General features: G+C 38.7%; 3 protein-coding genes across 6 annotated transcripts; 2 read left to right on the forward strand and 1 right to left on the reverse strand.

Moving 5' to 3' along the window:
• The first annotated feature begins 3,795 nt into the window (after positions 1–3,795).
• LOC122005156 (1-Cys peroxiredoxin PER1-like) lies at positions 3,796–4,807 on the forward strand. Its single transcript, XM_042560089.1, has 3 exons — positions 3,796–4,016; positions 4,114–4,262; positions 4,330–4,807. The coding sequence occupies exons 1-3, from the start codon at positions 3,899–3,901 to the stop codon at positions 4,726–4,728; spliced, it is 666 nt and encodes a 221-aa protein (XP_042416023.1). The 5' UTR covers positions 3,796–3,898; the 3' UTR covers positions 4,729–4,807.
• A 1,176-nt stretch (positions 4,808–5,983) lies between these two features.
• LOC122005155 (shaggy-related protein kinase alpha-like) lies at positions 5,984–10,676 on the forward strand. The gene is made up of 13 exons (XM_042560086.1): positions 5,984–6,226; positions 7,575–7,764; positions 7,903–7,995; positions 8,213–8,272; positions 8,383–8,655; positions 8,807–8,881; positions 9,164–9,220; positions 9,306–9,446; positions 9,546–9,596; positions 9,677–9,772; positions 9,867–9,950; positions 10,027–10,129; positions 10,208–10,676. Exons 2-13 carry the CDS (start codon positions 7,651–7,653, stop codon positions 10,291–10,293), a joined length of 1,233 nt encoding a protein of 410 aa, XP_042416020.1. The 5' UTR covers positions 5,984–6,226; positions 7,575–7,650; the 3' UTR covers positions 10,294–10,676.
• Positions 10,677–10,868: 192 nt separating this feature from the next.
• LOC122005157 (pyrrolidone-carboxylate peptidase-like) lies at positions 10,869–16,279 on the reverse strand. 4 transcript variants are annotated; one of them, XM_042560093.1, is made up of 5 exons: positions 15,993–16,279; positions 14,940–15,273; positions 13,737–13,841; positions 13,585–13,632; positions 10,869–11,393 (listed from the first exon to the last, which is right to left on the reverse strand). In XM_042560093.1, the coding sequence occupies exons 2-5, from the start codon at positions 15,204–15,206 to the stop codon at positions 11,154–11,156; spliced, it is 660 nt and encodes a 219-aa protein (XP_042416027.1). In that variant the 5' UTR covers positions 15,207–15,273; positions 15,993–16,279; the 3' UTR covers positions 10,869–11,153. The 4 variants fall into 4 exon arrangements, with proteins under 4 accessions (XP_042416027.1, XP_042416026.1, XP_042416025.1 ...); XM_042560092.1 differs by having other exon boundaries at positions 16,050–16,278; XM_042560091.1 differs by having other exon boundaries at positions 14,940–15,294; positions 15,993–16,278.
• Positions 16,280–18,243: the final 1,964 nt, after the last annotated feature.

Consider the following 18,243-nt stretch of genomic DNA (forward strand, 5'->3'; position numbering starts at 1 on the left):
AAATAATTAAGACACATATTCCTTCTATAATCAACAACACACCATATAAATAGTACTATTTTTCAACTCATCGGGTCTTTTGATTTAACGAATAAATCTCACTCATTGATAAGTTAAAGAAATAAATACTAAGTATATGTGCTTGTTATTATATATGGATTAAGAGGATGCACATCCATAATAACAGAGGTTCTGTTCTTTTATATAGTCAGTACAAATCAAACAACCTCAAACGGTCCTGCTCAATACACACATAGTGTACTAGTATAATTTTATAGTCAAGACAAACTAATATCAAATTATACTACAACTGTTCCAATGGTTTGTCCCAATCCATCTTGGTTGTGAGCTACTATTTATAATTTATAAGGAACCGATAACATGATCTTCTGTGTAGCACCACACACCATGTTATCTACAATATAAATTAAATGGGCAACTGTATTGACATATATATGAATATAAAATGCAAACATTTAACCAAAATGATTCTCATTTCAAAATATTTCAAAACAGATGTTCATACAAAAACTAGGCTTATAGTATACATCCCAACAGTTCCTCCTCCAGAGTGATAGCTAATCGGATTTGTCCGATCGGTTGCACCTCATTGCCGGTGAATCCGCACAAAGGTGTTGTCATTGGCTTGAGCTGACTTTTATTTATCTGTAGTTGCTCGAATGCCTTCTTGAGGATGATATTTACAAAGCTTCTTGTATTGATAAAAGTATAGTGTATATTATAATTGGCTATAACGACATTAATAATTAAAACATCATCATGGGGTATCTCCACCCCCTCCAAGTTTTTAGGACCAAAATTGATCTCAAACCCCTTGCTTTCTCATGACTACAATTGATTGCATGAATCCTCAATCGGCGGGCATGTGACTTCCTAGCCCAATTAGAATCAACATTGGTCGGGTCACCCATTATTATACCAATGTCGTCCCGAGCGGCATTGTAATGATTTTATCCTTCTCGAGTCTGCTAGCGAGGTTGTTCTGTAGAGGCCCGAGCTGGTGCTCGGTTATTTCTTTATTGAGGCCGCTACGGGTTCCAATCAACTCTCTCAGGACTTTGCCTTGGGGGTCCGTTTGGTCGACAATGAAGTTGACAGATGAGGGAAGGGGATCACTGGTGAAACCCTTGATTGGTCGCTCAGTGCATTTCTTGATTATAATGATAGCAATCTTCAGTGTTACGTGTTCTCGATCAGTGATAGGTACAAATCATCGGAGTCCATCGATGGGGCTTAGGAAATTGTGTCTACTCGGCCACTACATGTTGGGCTATATTCGGCCTCTGCATGGTAATGTGATGGGTGACCCAATCGAGGCCCTTTAGGCGGCAGAGTGGGAGGAATAACTCTGCACTCAGGAGCGGCGACAGGAACAGGTATGGGCACTTCTTTTTTTTAAGCGAATTGAGCTTCTTCTATGTTGATGTATGGTCACTTGTTCAAGCAGATGATCAAAGTGCCTATGAGGTTTCTTAATGAGGGATCGAAAAAAATCATCATCGGTGAGCCCTTGATAGAAGACGCTCACTATAATCTCTGGGGTGGTCGAGGGAATATCTATGACCACCTGATTGAATTTCTTGATGTAGGATCTTAGCGTCTCTTGGCCCTTGTTTGAGGTAAAACAAGCTCAGCGTTGTCTTATGGTAGCTGTGGTTGTCTGTGAAATGATGAAGAAATGCCTTACGGTAATCCTTAAAGTAGCAGATGAACTAGGTTGGGAGTCGATTGAACCATTTTTATGTCGAGCCAGGAAGGGTGGTGAAGAACATTCAGCACTTGACTCCGTTTGTGGATTGATGGAGGATAGCTATATTTTTTAATTTGAGTAAGTGGTCCTCCGGGTAGGTCGTTCCTCCATATTCTTCAATCGACAAGGGTTGAAAATGACTTGACAATTTATCTTCTAAGATTTTTTGGGAGAACGACATGCTCGATCGCTCGGGAGAGCCACTAGCCATTGGAGCTTTACCTTTCCTCAAGTCACGGTAGGTGCATTTTCACAAGACAATCCCTGGGTCTTTCAACTCAGACCATTTCATCAAGAGATGTATAGAACAACACCCGGTGATATGCGATCAGCAATGGGGGCATGGGGGGGAGGCTAGTCGGATGCACTAGTGCTTGTAGGAAGGTCGTCGAGGGAGGATAGATCAGATGGAACCCAGTCGGGGCCTCCAATCGGGTCCCGTGCTTAGCCTAAGAACCAGTTGCAGATACAACCGGGTCGTTGGGAAAGGGACACCCGGTTGCTGCTTGTTGTTGTTGCACCAATCTAGCTGCTCGGGCAGCTATGAACAGTTTCAAATCTTCTTGCAACAAAGTTACTATAGTGAGTTGTCCAAACTCATCCATCTTTACATTTCAGATGCAGATAGAGCTCCCACAGATAGCACCAAATATGATCCTATCTGGAATCGATGGAGATGATTTACCGGGTATATGGCTCTAATGTTGACCGTGTGAAGACTCTAAGCTGGCAAAAAATAACTCTGAGCCACCTTGCATGGCAAAAAGAACGTCAACAATCGAGCCAGGGAAGGGGTCCCCGACACAAACACTCCGACGCTCAAGTCAGTGACCGATCAAAGTCGTAAATAGTAGATGAATAGTGGATGTGTAATGTAGCTTGTGTATAGCGTTTGCATAATATAAGTGTACATGCGCCTATAGATGAAGATCCTTTTTTATAGTGTTAATGTTTGTCTGTGCATGAAACTTAAAGCATTTCTCAAAAAGGATAGACCATAAACATACTGTGTCACCTTTTCTAAAATGAACCCGCAATCTCTGTGTTTGGTAAATTGGAAGTTTTTAGAGTATAACTTATATATAGAATATTCTCTGTCATTTGTGGCATAAAGTGTCAAAGAGAAATATGAGGTTGTTGGGTTGAGAGACCCTTAATATGTTAGCTAGCAAACCAACTGAGTCCCTTCTGTAGTCTGATCGATTGCCGCTCACAGGAATGACTAGGTTGGATTTGAGGAATGTTGTCGGGAACTTGTCCTTCGCTCAGCTACTTTAGTCGGACCAAATATTTAGTTTGTTCAGTCGGACGATAAGTTTGATCGGCTAGATTACTTGGTCAGAATAGTTGATCACGTTATCCCTGAGTGATGAAGAAGACTTGTCTCTAGAAGATATTGACTCAACTTGGGGCTTCACTAATACTAAGGGATTTGGGATCTGACCGACCTAAGAATCCGATCGGATAACCACTCTGTCGAAAGAATCGACAATGATATCCTCAAGTGTTGATCCTTTTTTTTTTTTTAATTTTGATTGTTATATCAATCGACCTCCTGAACTTTGATCCAAGTTGGGGCATCTCCGTCCCCTCGGATGAGTCTAGTGGCTAGCGCATGAGGTGTTACCATCATGAGGTCGGGGGTTCGAATCTCGGTAAAATCGAGGTAAATGTCTCCCTTATATGCTAGTCACTATTCCAAAGGCTAGTAGTCGTCCGAGAATTACCTCATCCGTGTTGATTCTAGGTAGGATGAATTGATAAAGACACTGAGGATGAATATATTCATCTTTTACCACCAAATTGGGACATCTCGAGATCTCCTTATCAATGTTAATAAAAATAAAATTTTGAAAATACTTGCGAACTCTTTATACCTTCGAGGAGCCCGATATATAGCCCAGTCCAACAACAGAAGTTTAAGAGGGTGAACAATATATATCGACACGTCGCTAGCGCGTTCACCAAATCTATCTCCACGTGGTCTGCATGCGCCCGATTCCTTGGTCTTCTTAAGCCGATCGACGATCGCAGCTGCATGCTCACCTACGTCTGCTGATCCACCAAGCCCATCGAGCCGTCTAGTTCAGTAGGCTGATCGCGGCCGTCCGCCCCTCCATATCAACCATGCCGGGGCTCACCATCGGCGACACCATTCCCGACTTGGAGCTCGAGACAACCCATGGCAAAATCAAGATCCACGACTACGTCGGAGACAGCTTCTGCATCATCTTCTCGCACCCTGGTGATTAATCAGTGTTCCTGTTAATTGTCACACAAAACTTGACCGCCTTTTTTTTGTTTTTTTCTTAATTTCGCACGTCCATCCATACATTGATCAGCTGACTTCACGCCGGTGTGCACGACGGAGCTGGGCGGGATGGCGAAGTGCATGCCGGAGTTCCAGAAGAGCGGCGTGAAGCTGCTCGGCGTCTCATGCGACGACGTGGAGTCCCACAAGGAATGGATCAAGGACGTCGAGTCCTTCACGGTGCTCAATTTACTACACATTAATTAATTCTTTTCGATAAGCTCAATTCCATGCTTTATAAATTTAGCCGGGAAGTCACGTGCGGTATCCGATCGCGGCGGACCCGAAGAGGGAGGCGATCAAGCAGCTGAACATGGTGGACCCGGACGAGAAGGACGCGGAGGGTAAGCCGCTGCCCTCGCGGGCGCTGCATATAGTGGGGCCGGACAGGAAGGTGAAAGCCAGCATGCTGTATCCGGCGTCGACGGGGCGGAGCATGGAGGAAGTGGTGCGGGTGGTGCAGTCGCTTCAGCTGGCGGCCAAGTACATGGTGGCCACTCCCGTGAACTGGAAGCCCGGGGACCCGGTCGTCATCTCGCCCGGCGTCTCCGACGAGGAGGCCAAGCGCATGTTCCCTCAGGGCTTCGAGGTCAAGGATCTGCCATCCAAGAAAGGGTACCTACGCTTCACTCAAATCGAAAGTTAGTGTGCAATATCTACGTAGATGTATATGTACTGTCTTCGACTGAAAGGTAATAATAAGTCAAGCGTTGTTTCGCTATCAAGGGTGGTTCATCGACTAGGTAAACTGGTCCGTCAAGCAATCAACTTGATCCACAGAGTCTTGTCAACTCTTTTTGACTTCAGATCCAACAAAATGTTCAATTTGGATTTTTCTCTGGGCAACCGGTTGGAAACCCAATCAGTTGGACGTGGCTCGAGCCAAAGTTAGCAAGGCCACGCGCCACAATCATGGCTTCTGATTGGGATTTCTGCTCGGTCTGGGCCTACAAATTGACTCGGTGCGAAACAGCGTAGGCCCGCAAATATGGCCGTGCAATGCACGGCACAGCTCGGTGTCTAATCGTAATGCGAAATATAACAACATTATTTTACACCATAAGGTACCTTCAAAATTCAATAGCCATTACTCTAGTATTTATGGCAATGTTTCTTGGATTCTCTATTGTTGTTAATGTAAATATTTATTCAAAAAATAGAAAAATTTCTGATCGGCATTTAAGAACGCCAGGACATGCAAATTTTAATATACATAAGTATACATAATTGAGTACAGTCCCAATTGAGTCGTGAGAGAGATTCTTTATGACCAATCATGGTGTTTATTAATTTTTTATTATTATTAGATTCTCAATTGTTGGGCGAACGTGCCTTGTTTGACCGATTGTAAAGGTTTGATAGATTGCAGGCCGTTGCACCCCGCAACGACTCGGTCGAGCAATCGTGTTCGTGTTCCACGATTGGATTTGAACCGGTCTAATCGAGCCGGCGCTAATTTCCCGCGTCTTTAAAATTCTTCCGAGCTTATCTCCAAGCACTGCTAGGCAAATATTACGACGACCTAGCTTCCAGTTACTCGCAATTCTCACCTCCTCAACAATCACGTCAGCCATGAGAGTGATGGATAAAAGTTCAGGGGTATCAAGTTGAGTAAATCTGGTCCGGCATTATTGTCAGAGGCGCAATAATGCAACGACGTCCGGCGAGCGACAAGTTGTTGGAGAGTCGAAGCCAATCATTTCGTCCTGTCGATCGGGTTTTACGATTATACCCCTGCTTTAATATTTTCGGGGTTCGGGCTTGTGAATTCGCGAAGAAAGTGAGGGTGATTTGGTAGTTTTATGAGATCGAGTCCGGTCCGGGTGGAATATTCCTGGGTTATGGACCGGTTTTTACCGGTCAAGGTTGAGGAAAAGCAAGCGTAACAATAAATAATATGATAAAAATAATAAAGTACGAGATGGGTTGGAATTGAGTTTGAACGGTCAAAGAAGAGGCTGTCTTTGCCTTTGACTGCCATCGGGGGAAGAGAAGGGAAGATTAAATAAAGCGCTCCGTCCGTGATCTGGTCTGGTCTGTGGGAGGAAATAGCGCCAGGAGGAGGAGGAGGTCAGGAGGAGATTGTTGGAGTGGAGTGAATCTGGACTTTGGTTTCCATTTGCCTCTTTTCTTTTGCTGGTTTGGTATGTGCTAGTTGTGTTCTTTTCATGCTGAGAATGATCATTCAAGACCTTTTCCATATCTGAAATTTTCTCCAGTTAGTTCTAGTTTATCTTCTCTTGCGATTAGAGTGGTTTTGCATGAGAGATTTCATGAAACGGAGAGGGAATTGGTATTATTTGGGCTTTGTCGCATGAAACAAAACGAGCGTGGATCTTTGGATATCTTAGGTATGGGAAAAATGCGGCCTTTATCTGCTTGAAGTTTTTGAGACTTTGAATCTCGTGGTTCACCAGTCATTATTCTGTTTTTGGTTTACTCTAAGCAAACAAAGCGGCCGATGCCTGTCCTTTCCTGAAAGGATAAGAGTTGAGGGTTACTTTTATCCATGCTTGGAAGGATTTCATGTCGTAGGAGGTTTTAGTTTTGTACATGAGCTCGGTAAGTTAGGGAGTTGAGCTAGCATTCCTTGTCTGTTTTTCTCTCCTCTTTTTACATAACAGCGTTCAGATTAATCAATGGGTTCATATGAAAGGCTTCTTGGTTTATTGAGGTAGCTAAGTGTTTGTTGTAACTCGTGTCTATATGTACCATAATACAACGACTAAAGTAAAATTTGGGACTCATTGGTTGCCTTGAAGATCATTTAGTCCTCTTATGTTTGTTGGGACTTTCGCAACCTGGTGCTTAAAATTAGGGAGCTTATCTTGAAGTACCAAGTCTTTTATTCACATGTTTATAGGGAGGCTAATGCAGCAGCAGATTATCTGGCGAATCAGGCTGTTAATTTACCTGCGGATAGAATTCTGTTTAGTCAGGATACGGATAAATTTCTTTTTGGAATTTGTAAAGTTGATGGAATAGGTTTACCTTACATTAGAGTTTCTCGGAAATCATGTTGAATTTTTGTTTAAAAGCACAGTTGATGGGGGAGTGTCTAAATTCAGTTTCCCTGGTTGCAGCAAATATTATTTATTTTCTCCTCTAAAAAAAAGGTAAATTTTGGGATAATACTTCTGAGATGGATGTTAAAAAGCACATGAAAAGGAGGTAGAGAGGGAAAAGTTGAGAGGTAAAATTTCAATTTAGTTTGTCATTGGTAAGTAAGATATTTCTTAAGTATTCGTAGATATCAAAACATGTTCACCAAAGTATCTTAGCATCTTGGATTCCATTAGACTCCCTCTTGGATTTCTTAACTTGCACTTAATCTTTTCCATTCGATGTCTTTTCTAAACTTCAGTTGGTTGAAATATTTCTTAGTATTCCTTTAGAGCAATTAGTTGCAATGATGTAGATATATTGTGATCTAATATTCAGTTATTCCTGTCTGTCTGGCTTCTCTGAGATTCTTCATATATTTTCCAACAGGTAAGCTTTCACTTGATTCTGAAAAAGAAGTCTTTTAGATACATTGTGATTAGAGTCATCGGATGCTTGTGGGTAAATGGCTTCTATGAACATGGTTCCATCTTCTGGTTTGGAAAAATCAAAGGGCTCTAATGTTGGTGTTGATAGTCTCCCAGAGGAGATGAAGGATATGAAAATAAGGGATGATAAGGTATTTGATAAGTAATATGGTTTTAGTAATTTATACTATTTATTGGTCAACACACTTAAGTTAATAGAAATTTCCTTTGCAATATTAAGACAGTAAACAAGAGGCATCATGCCTAATCTATTTTTTGACATTTTCCAGGAAGCAGAAGTTACAGTAGTTGATGGAAATGGGACAGAAGCAGGTCATATAATTGTCACTTCTATCAATGGGAAAAATGGCAATCCAAAGCAGGTAAAATATGAACACAAATTTGTGGTGAAATTTTTTTTTGGAATTTCTCTCTTTTAAAGTTCCAAATCTATATTTAGTCTTATAGAAGGTAGCCTGGATGCAATAGAAGGAATTAAAAGTTTTGAAGTCTCTTTATCCATATATGTTTTCCATGTTTTGAAATCTCGTTCTTTTTGAATTATTTACATATTCCACTAACTTCAAATTTTGATTGCAGAAAATAAGTTACATGGCAGAGCGTGTTGTGGGTCATGGGTCATTTGGAGTTGTTTTCCAAGTTAGTGCTTCTTAAACCTAATATTACCCATATACCTCTGGCTTTCTTGGTCATTCTAAGAATTATGAATTATGAGCTTTAAAATATTTGTTTTTTCTCCATTCACTTAGGCCAAATGCTTGGAGACAGGTGAAACTGTAGCTATAAAAAAGGTTCTCCAAGATAAGAGGTACAAAAATCGGGAGCTACAGACTATGCGACTTCTTGATCATCCAAATGTTATCTCTTTGAAGCATTGCTTCTTTTCAACAACTGAGAAGGATGAGCTGTATCTCAATTTGGTACTTGAATATGTACCAGAGACACTTCATAGGGTCATTAAACACTACAACAAGATGAATCAACGTATGCCACTAATTTATGTGAAGCTCTATATGTACCAGGTAAGCTTGAACTGATAGGACATGTTTTAATATTTGATTGATATTTGAGACAGTAGAAATCAAATGATTGCAGAAAGTATTGCCAGCATATCTAGTTTTAGGTGCTGAACATCTGGTGATATAACCTCATTTTCTTTAATGTGTTTTACAGATGTGTAGAGCACTGGCATACATTCATGGTAGTATTGGGGTGTGCCACAGAGATATTAAACCCCAAAATCTTCTGGTGTGTACTAATCCTGTAATCCATGTTGTGTTCTCTGCCTTTTTGTTGTGATTCATAACCACTTAAATACATGAACACAGTACCAGGCTTCTTTTCTTTTTTATTTCAATTTTTTGAATGAATATTTGTGAAAGCTTTTTAAAAAAAAATGGATCCATTAGCTGGCTACAATTTTGTTTTTGTTTCTTTTAACTAAACATCTGCTATCAGTATAATATATTTGAACCATTGATACTTAGAAGTGATGCTCTTTATTAATCTATGCTACTCATTCTGAATCAGGTCAATCCCCATACTCATCAGCTGAAACTATGTGACTTCGGTAGCGCAAAAGTCTTGGTAATTGTTTCGTGGCTATAATTATACTGCAGATTCTCCAAATTTTAATAACTTGTATGCTGATTTTATCATGCACTCCTCATAGGTGAAAGGGGAACCAAACATATCATACATCTGTTCTCGGTACTACAGAGCTCCAGAGCTTATTTTTGGGGCAACTGAGTATACTACAGCGATTGACATCTGGTCTGTTGGTTGTGTTCTTGCTGAACTACTGCTAGGACAGGTATTTATGATAGTATTCATATGAATAATGCATAACTTGTCATTCTAGTTTCGCCTTGTTTGTACAATTATTAAATGAATTGATTTGTCATCCAAACAGCCTATATTCCCTGGTGAAAGCGGAGTTGACCAGCTGGTTGAAATAATTAAGGTGCATAATTAGTTTGTAGCTTTACTTTTATAATATACTACTATCCTCCTGCTCAGTATTTGTATTTAATATTTCTCCAGGTTTTAGGCACTCCAACAAGAGAAGAAATTAGATGCATGAATCCTAATTACACAGAATATAGATTCCCGCAGATAAAGGCACACCCTTGGCACAAGGTGACAATCTCTTCCCACATTTTCACATTGGATTGCCCATTTACCTAACATTTCTCTCTTATTTTCCTATCCTAAATGCATTAACTTTAATCAGATCTTCCATAAACGAATGCCTCCTGAAGCTGTCGATCTTGTATCTAGACTTCTACAATACTCGCCAAACCTGAGATGCACTGCTGTGAGTTTAGCCATTCCTTAAATTTGCACTAGATACTTCAGCTCGTGCATCTGCTTAGTTCTTTACTTTGGTACAGTTAGAAGCACTAGTTCATCCATTCTTTGATGAGCTCCGGGAACCAAATGCTCGCTTGCTAAATGGCCGTTTTCTCCCTCCCCTCTTTAATTTCAAGCCTCATGGTGGGTTTTTGCAAATCCTATATTGACAACAATCTCTTAGTTACAACAGATATTAATATGCTTTGTCTTGTTATCTAGAATTAAAGGACGTACCATTAGAGGTAGCAGCCAAGTTGATACCAGAACATGCTAGGAAACAAAGTGCATTCGCTGGCTTATTATAAGTTGTTTGACATACCAGTTTAAAGCCGCATCCACTTGTTTAGATCTAAGATGGACTACTCCACCGAGGTTGGTGAGTTGGCTAGCATCTGAATTAAGGGTTCGTCAGAGTTATTTGACACGAGGATCGGAGACGGCCATTGATGACTTAACTAATTCTATGGAATGAAAAGTGTGCCATGATGAATTTATAATTTCTAATTGATGAAGTGTCATTTGTGCGACGGGACTGCATGCAACTGGAGTTTGGACTACGTTGTACTCTGTTTTTTAATTTGTTGTGTTAGATTTTGTAGTTTAAAAGATGTAATCTTGCGTCCTGTATGATTATACTCGAGTTGTTTCAATCCAAATTCTTTAATTGTTAGGTGTTAGAACTTATCAACTTTGATTTGGTCAATTTGTCGTCCCATAGTTTGTCATTTATGGATTGGCCGGCTGAGTTTTGCGAGTGTGCTATTTTTAAGCATTTGTTTCGACTAAAGCTTCAAACGAAGAAGAATTGTACTTTTGTAAGACAACATTTCATGCCCTTCGATTCAGTTTGAATGAGTTAAAAAAAAAAATAGACGAGGAATAATATCAGAAAGAGAATTGTCTACCATTTGACAAACTCTTTAAGATTTATTGCAGGGAATACATGGTTCATGTCATAACAGCAAGATCATACCATGAACTCGGCTATAACCCAACACTTCTTTTGAGCGTTCATTGATTTCATACGATATTTTCATACGCACAGAACAAAGCCACATAGCAATTCAAGCCCCTAGGATTTATCTTATTTAATTGGCACGGCCATTTGAGATAACTGATCAAGTCACTTTGACATGCCAAAAGGTTTCAAATACTAGTGACACCGCTAGTTCAGCGAGGCAAGCACTTTCAAGAGGGAAGCAACAAACTCCATCTGGGTTTCCTCATCTATTGCCAAGAAGAGAGGAACATGGACAAACAGTGATTTCATTCTATTTTGTTCTGCAAACCTGAGAGAATGATAGTACACGAAATTGCATACGAATCGACCAGCATCATCGGAAGGCATAACGTCATATCCCATGTTTGACAAGGCCTTGACTATTTCATTGACGGGAAGAGTAGTCTGCAACAATCACAGGGGAAGACATGAAAAATCCTCTGAGTTAATTATCTATGAAATCATGAATGTTTGTTAGCAGATAAAGTTTGACCCACTATTTGTTTAATTAAAATCTAGGTATGGGTTCTTTATTTGGTTGCTAAGAAGGATTACAAAGCACAGTTTCAAAGCTGAGATAATTTATATCCAAGCTCACCACTTAGAAAAAATATATCATCTCTTGCAAAATTACTACAGAATCAAATGTTGAGTTCAAAGTTAAAAAATAAGTTAGAAAATGCAGGTCACCCTTAACCTCAGTAAATCATTTATTATAAGTTATCATCCTAACTTCTATGTAAGCCCAAATATCAGAAAAGAGAAGCCAAAATTCCATGTGTGCTCTGTGGTCATGGGGGCATCTGCATTTTAGTAAAACGAGAGTATGACATTTTAGTAATTCTTATTATTTTGTGCATATACTGGAGGGATAACCACCATGGTGAAGGCAGGAATGGCACCATGACCTCAACGATAGAGCCTTACCACTAAGCTAGCTGACACCTTTGTTTTCTCAAGAAGTTATAACTATCTGGATAAATAGTGAGAATTGTAATCTGAATTTAACTAAATATAAGGAATAAGTTGGGAGCTATACTGTGCAGGCAAGGAAAGAGGGAAATAGAAAGTTGAGTCTGAAATCCTTGTTGACTACATGAATTTTTCTTGCCATTCAACCAAGTGCAGTGCTCATATCTGTAATTATACTGCATCCATTTAAATTTTATTCTTCTTTTTCTTTAACTATATCCAATTACATTCTAATTGATTAAATTATCCTAACTAGAACACCTGTAGCACTTCTTTGAAGTTGCCTTCATGCTCTTAGCTTATTTTCTCTTCTATCTACCAAATCTACAATAGACTATCGCTCTTAGCTTATTGTTTACTTAGCATACTCCTTTAATTTCCTATCTTAAGTTGTTTTCTATTTCAGCATATTTTTGTTCCTCTCCTTGCTTTTCTTTACAACCTAAATCAATCTTTGAGTTATATGCTACAAGAGCTGAGATGCCAAAACCTAGATATAAAATAGTTTTAGCTATAATCTTATGAAAAAGTCCCAACAATATCCATCTCAAGTTGTTTTCTATTTCAGCATATTTTTGTTCCTCTCCTTGCTTTTCTTTACAACCTAAATCAATCTTTGAGTTGTATGCTACAAGAGCTGAAATGCCAAAATCTAGATATAAAATAGTATTAGCTATAATCTTATGAAAAACTACCAACAATATCCTACTTGTACATGCTGGAAATTTACAGGATAAAGATTGGTTGACACCCATTCGGTATGTCATGAGGTAAGTCAGTTGACACCCCCCATGGACCAAATTCCTGACTAATGCAAGGATATTATGAATCAGGAAAGTACTGAAGATTAGTTGGAAATGTAAAATAAATTACTATCATAACCATTAAGTGGAAGATCTAAAGATTTTATAGTACCTCAAGAATGCTCTATGAAGGGATTTATTATATGGCACATAGATATATATTGGGCAAGTTCTCCCATATATTGGAGAGCTATTATATTCTTTTGAAAGGCAAATTGATAACTAGGAAATTCTAGTAACTAGGTCAAGGGTAAAGGCATAATACATGGTTTCAACTTAGTATTTCACAAAAGCATCAATTATCAGTTTCTCAAGGAGATGCTGCAACACAGAGATTAAGCATTTACAAGTTTTTTCGATGATTATTCATATATTTACAAGGTCCTTAAAAAATAATAGAGTTTAATATATTTGCAACAAGATTGGATTTAAAACCAGTTTGAGGTGTCAAAGACTTCTTTGTACATAGGCAAATAGATAAGATGGTATACCTACCTAGGTGAATAATGCAAATAATTTTCCCCACTCCACTCATTCAAAAGGGTATTATCCATCAAATTAATCAACCAAATTGTTCAAAAATAATGCAAAAATGAACTCGGTTTATCCTCAATTGGTTGCATGGGCTTATGAAGACATCACACATATTGATGTAGGTACATTCACATTGAAAGAAACTAGTGCATTGATGATGGACTCATACAATAAAATAATGGATTTTTTTTTTTTGAATTATTAGAGGTGCTTCAAACATAAATTTTAAAACAAACACTTAACTAAAACAATTAGCCAAAAGTAATCATACTAAAACAATTGCGTACCTCTCGGACTGTTGAGATGCTTCCATCAGAAGGTGCAACTGGAACTCTCTGCAAAGTTTATGTTAAAAGGCCATTCTTTCTCTTTATGGAAGAGTTTTAAAAGTATAATAACAAATAAATGATAATCATAAAAAGGGTATGGCACATATAACCTGAGGTTTCCATCCCTTCTCATCTTGACAGCGAAAAGTAGCTTCATTTACTGCTTGATTCTCAATAGCGAACCTCATAGCACCACTATTTACTCCAAGATGCAGCTGATGCAAATAATAATGCATTTCAGAAGGCATACTGAAAACAGATGCCAAATCATAAAGATGAACATATTACATGTAGAGAGTGTGTGTGTGAGAGAGAGATAAGACTTATCTGATTTATCTGAATAAGAAAAGTGAGCTCAATTTCATCTAGCTCAACAATGTAAATTAGTTACAAAGTTCTATGTTTCAAGTCGTCTTTTAGTTAGCTTGCTTCACAACATATAATTACATTCCATATACATATTAACTTGTCAAAAAAAGAGAGTGAGTTGAAAAAGAAGTGAATCTCCTTTTGCATCCAGGTCAACTTTGTAATGTAGGAGAAAAAATTTAGGTCCCATATCTTACTTGAGTTGATTCACTTCATAACAAACACAAATACATACTCATGCATTGAACAATCCCAGTTCCTTTGTGCGAAAATCAGAAAGTTTTGGGTTATTAATAGGCCAACAAAAATTACATGAATTATCAAATAAAATAGATATATATATACGGTTATATTTCCTAAAGGATCAAAGTTAGATCTTGGTTATCTTGTCAAGATGATGGCTTTGATCATAAAATACATGCTGATTTAAATTTGAAACTGTATAACCCAAGGATAGAGAACAAGCAATCTGTACTTTGCTATCCTACTAACCCAAATTGTTTGCAAAACAAAAAAAAAATATTAAATTAACTGATCCAATACTAAAAGAGGTCATGCTTCATAGCTAACTGGTGCTAAAAGTGACCATCCCTCATATCATTGGATTCCAAGTGGAATTGCCCAGACTGTCAATTCAATAAAATACAAATGTACAAGTGGATTACTTTGATAATTTTAGTAGTGTACAATTACAAAAATAGGCATTCAGTAATGTGCATAAGAAAGATGTATAACTTTGTCTCTGTTTGGTAAAATTTTTGAATCCAAGTAAACATAACATGCATATTATATTCCTCAACCAGATATATATATATCTACTAAAAGCATTGAAATCTCATTTTGGAATAATAACAACACACAGTACTTCAGTTTAAGAAATAACATACAGGAATGAAAATTCATTCTGCCTTAAATTTCTCTAAAAAAAGGAGAATATAATTTACCAAGATGGTTTGCTCCCTATTCACACTTTCATTTTCTTTACAAGACACAGCATGCTGAAAAAAATCCAGAAGTTCAGGAAGCGCGCCCTCTCCTGCTGTTTCAAGAACATTACAACTACGAAGAACAAGACCTTCAGGTAATCCTTTCTTTTGCATAAACCCCTTCAGGTTTCTGATAATAGTTTCAGTGGGATTCTCAGACACACCATGAAATTTCTTAAATCCAGTGACGTGAACAACTACAACTGAAGGCCCTTCAGAACCCATTTCCAGTAATCTCGTGGTTAAGGTGGATTAATGACGTCTTTATTCTTCTGCCGGTAGATGAAAATACCTGATTGCACGGATTAACTACCTACAAAATCAGACTTGATGAAGTGAACCAAATAGCATTTGCATTTCACTTTGATTTAACACACTTCTACACTCTAAAAATTAAAAACAAAATACTAACAACTTTATTCAGAGAAATTTACTAGACATTGCGATCTAATAATAAAGCAGAAGGGAAGTATAAGAAATCATGAAAAATTTGAAGTAGAATTGAGAAGTATCCTTAATTATATGTCAAGAGAACATCATATTATGGCAACTGGGAGGGGGGTAAACGAACCCAGACGAACTATAGAAAAACAGATATCTGGCTAACAAGAAAGAGAAGTTTGCTAGCAAAGAGGCACCCGATATATAATGAGGAACAGGCGTATCGTGAAAGAAAGAGAGATGAGGGGGGAAATAACAATTGTGCTTCTACCTTCCCTCTCATAATCAACCGCTCATACTTTTATATGCTATTGCTAATACAATATAAGAATTCGCGCTTGTCAACTACTTACTTACTTATGAAACCAACCAAATAAGAAACAAGAGGTGGTTCGCACCCGAATCGAACAAAAGAACTGATAAGAAGTTTCCATTCAAAAAAAAAAATGATAAAGATTTATAAACTCAGAAGACAGAAGGAGAACATGAGAAAGCAACCATCAAAGGCCATAAATAAATTAGGTTATCACACAGAACACGAGTCTAGAACAACAAAGACATAGCATCAACCTTCCCAACTTTGACCACCGATGATCAATCACCGAACCACTGAAGTAAAGTCCTCACCTTTGACCGCAAGAACACAAAAGCAATGAATTTGATTGCTTGTACAAACTAAGCTTCCTCTGAAGAAGAGGAACGGCTGCTGTAGAAGGGAAAGTAAGGGAGGAAGACGAGGAGAGGCGGGAGACGTCTACGAGGAAGAAGCACCTAGGGATTGGGGAAGAGATCAAAGGGACGCCGAGATGAGATTAGATGAGATGTGGCGTGTTGTTGTCAATGTGACGTGGTTGTTGCTTCCTTTCGCCTGCTTTCCAGCTAATGATACTTACAAATATTCCTCAAATTAACTACACAACTAATTGGACCATTAATTACGGAGAGGCAATCGATTTAAACTGAACCGATTGAATCTGCTGAAACAATTAAATAGAAAATCGAACTGAATAAGTTTTTTCTGAATCAATCAAATTGATTGAACTTTTTAAATACATTGAACCGAACTGATAAAACATCATCCGTTAATTTGATTTCCGATCGAAATAATTGAATTTTTTGATTGGGTTGATTTAGTTCCAGTTTAGTTTAGTTTACTTCGATTAGATTTAGTTCCGATTTGATTTGATTTAATTAATATCGGTTCAGTTTAATTTTGATTTAGTTCAAATGAAATTCAACTTATAATATTAGTTTAATCGATTTAATTAAATTTTGATTTTTAAAATTGAACCGATTAAATTGATATTTTTTTAAAAAATAAAATTCTTGTTGGAAGAAATAATATGTTGTCGGAGATTTACAGGGATATTAGCTGAATTTAAACTACAATGAATTAAATTCAACTTACAGTCGAGATGATCTGAACGGATAATCTCAAGTTGCCAGCAAGGGTTGGTTTCTGCTACGAGCCGAAGAGCGACAGAGCGGACTAAGTCGCCAAGCGAGAAGATCGACCGAACAGCAGCTTTCGGAGCAGACCGAGCGAGTGGTTAGCCGAGCGGATCGACTGGGTAGTGCAGCCGATCGGGCAGAGCAGCTCAAGCAGGCGTAGTGGTCGAGAGAACAGTGTGAATCATCGACAGATCACAGAGTCCGCTCGGCTAGAGGAGGGGTGAATAATTTTGCAAAAGTAAGACGAACCTTCCTCGACTTTAAAGCATAAAAAAACTTACATAAATAAAATAGATAAACTGAAAAGAAGAGACATAATGAATTATTTGGTTACAACCGGGGAGGTTGTTAATCCAAGGAAGATGAAATGCTCAGTAAACTCTCATTCAGACGGAGACACCTTTTACAACAGCTGAAGCATTCAATTACAGCTCAGAACTCAATTAGGATTAATCACAAGTGTTGTGTTTCATTTCCTAGATCTAGGGGTCTTTTTATAGCCCTTGGAAAAACTTATTATGGGCTGGAAGGTGCCTCAAATAGGTTGGATGGCGCCTCCAGCGAGGCACTAAAGGATAAAATTTTATCCTTTACCAACGACAGAATTTTCCAGTCGAAGGTGTCTTCAAGTGATTAAAGGCGCTTTCCATGAAGACTTGAAGGCACCTTCAAAGTGTTGAAGGTGCCTTCCAACATAAAGGCGTGAGGGCGCCTCCAACAGTGTTGGAGGTGCCTTTAGCAGCTCTGTTTGCTCTTTCCGCTGTCCAATTGCATGAGTGATTTCGTCCATCTAGAATAGGGCTCACCCGAATCTAATTTTCGGTCTTCTCCTCGAGCAGTCTTCCTCCCCAGCTTCTCGTCCCTCGGACTGTCGCACGCGTCCTTGTCCACCAGTGTACTCTTCCGCAGCATCTTGTCCCTCAAATGCACCGAGCCCGTCGGCTCTCTTCCGTGTTGTTCTTCTCGCTAGCTGCGTCTTCTGCTCGACTTCCTGTGCTCCTAAGCTCCTGCACACTTAGACACAGAGATCAAATACTAACAGAATCTAACCTGACTTGGTTGATCATATCAAAACTACCACATGATTCCAACACATACCATTGTGGAGATATTGAAATTATTTTCGATCCTACACAAAGGTCAGTGGCCCGAAATGATTTTATTAATATGTCATCGGCATATACCTCCTTATTCCGACCGATCTGTCGTCAGAATACCTTGTTCATCAATCTTTGGTAAGTGGACCGGCATTCTTCCGTCCAAACGACATAACATTGTAGCAGTAGGTCCCGTCGACCATGATGAAGCTAACCTTCTCTTGGTCTTCATTTGTAAGCGGCACTTGATGGTAGCCCTAGTATGCATCAAG

Source organism: Zingiber officinale, chromosome 7B, assembly GCF_018446385.1.
Source record: "Zingiber officinale cultivar Zhangliang chromosome 7B, Zo_v1.1, whole genome shotgun sequence".
Lineage (NCBI taxonomy): Eukaryota > Viridiplantae > Streptophyta > Magnoliopsida > Zingiberales > Zingiberaceae > Zingiber > Zingiber officinale.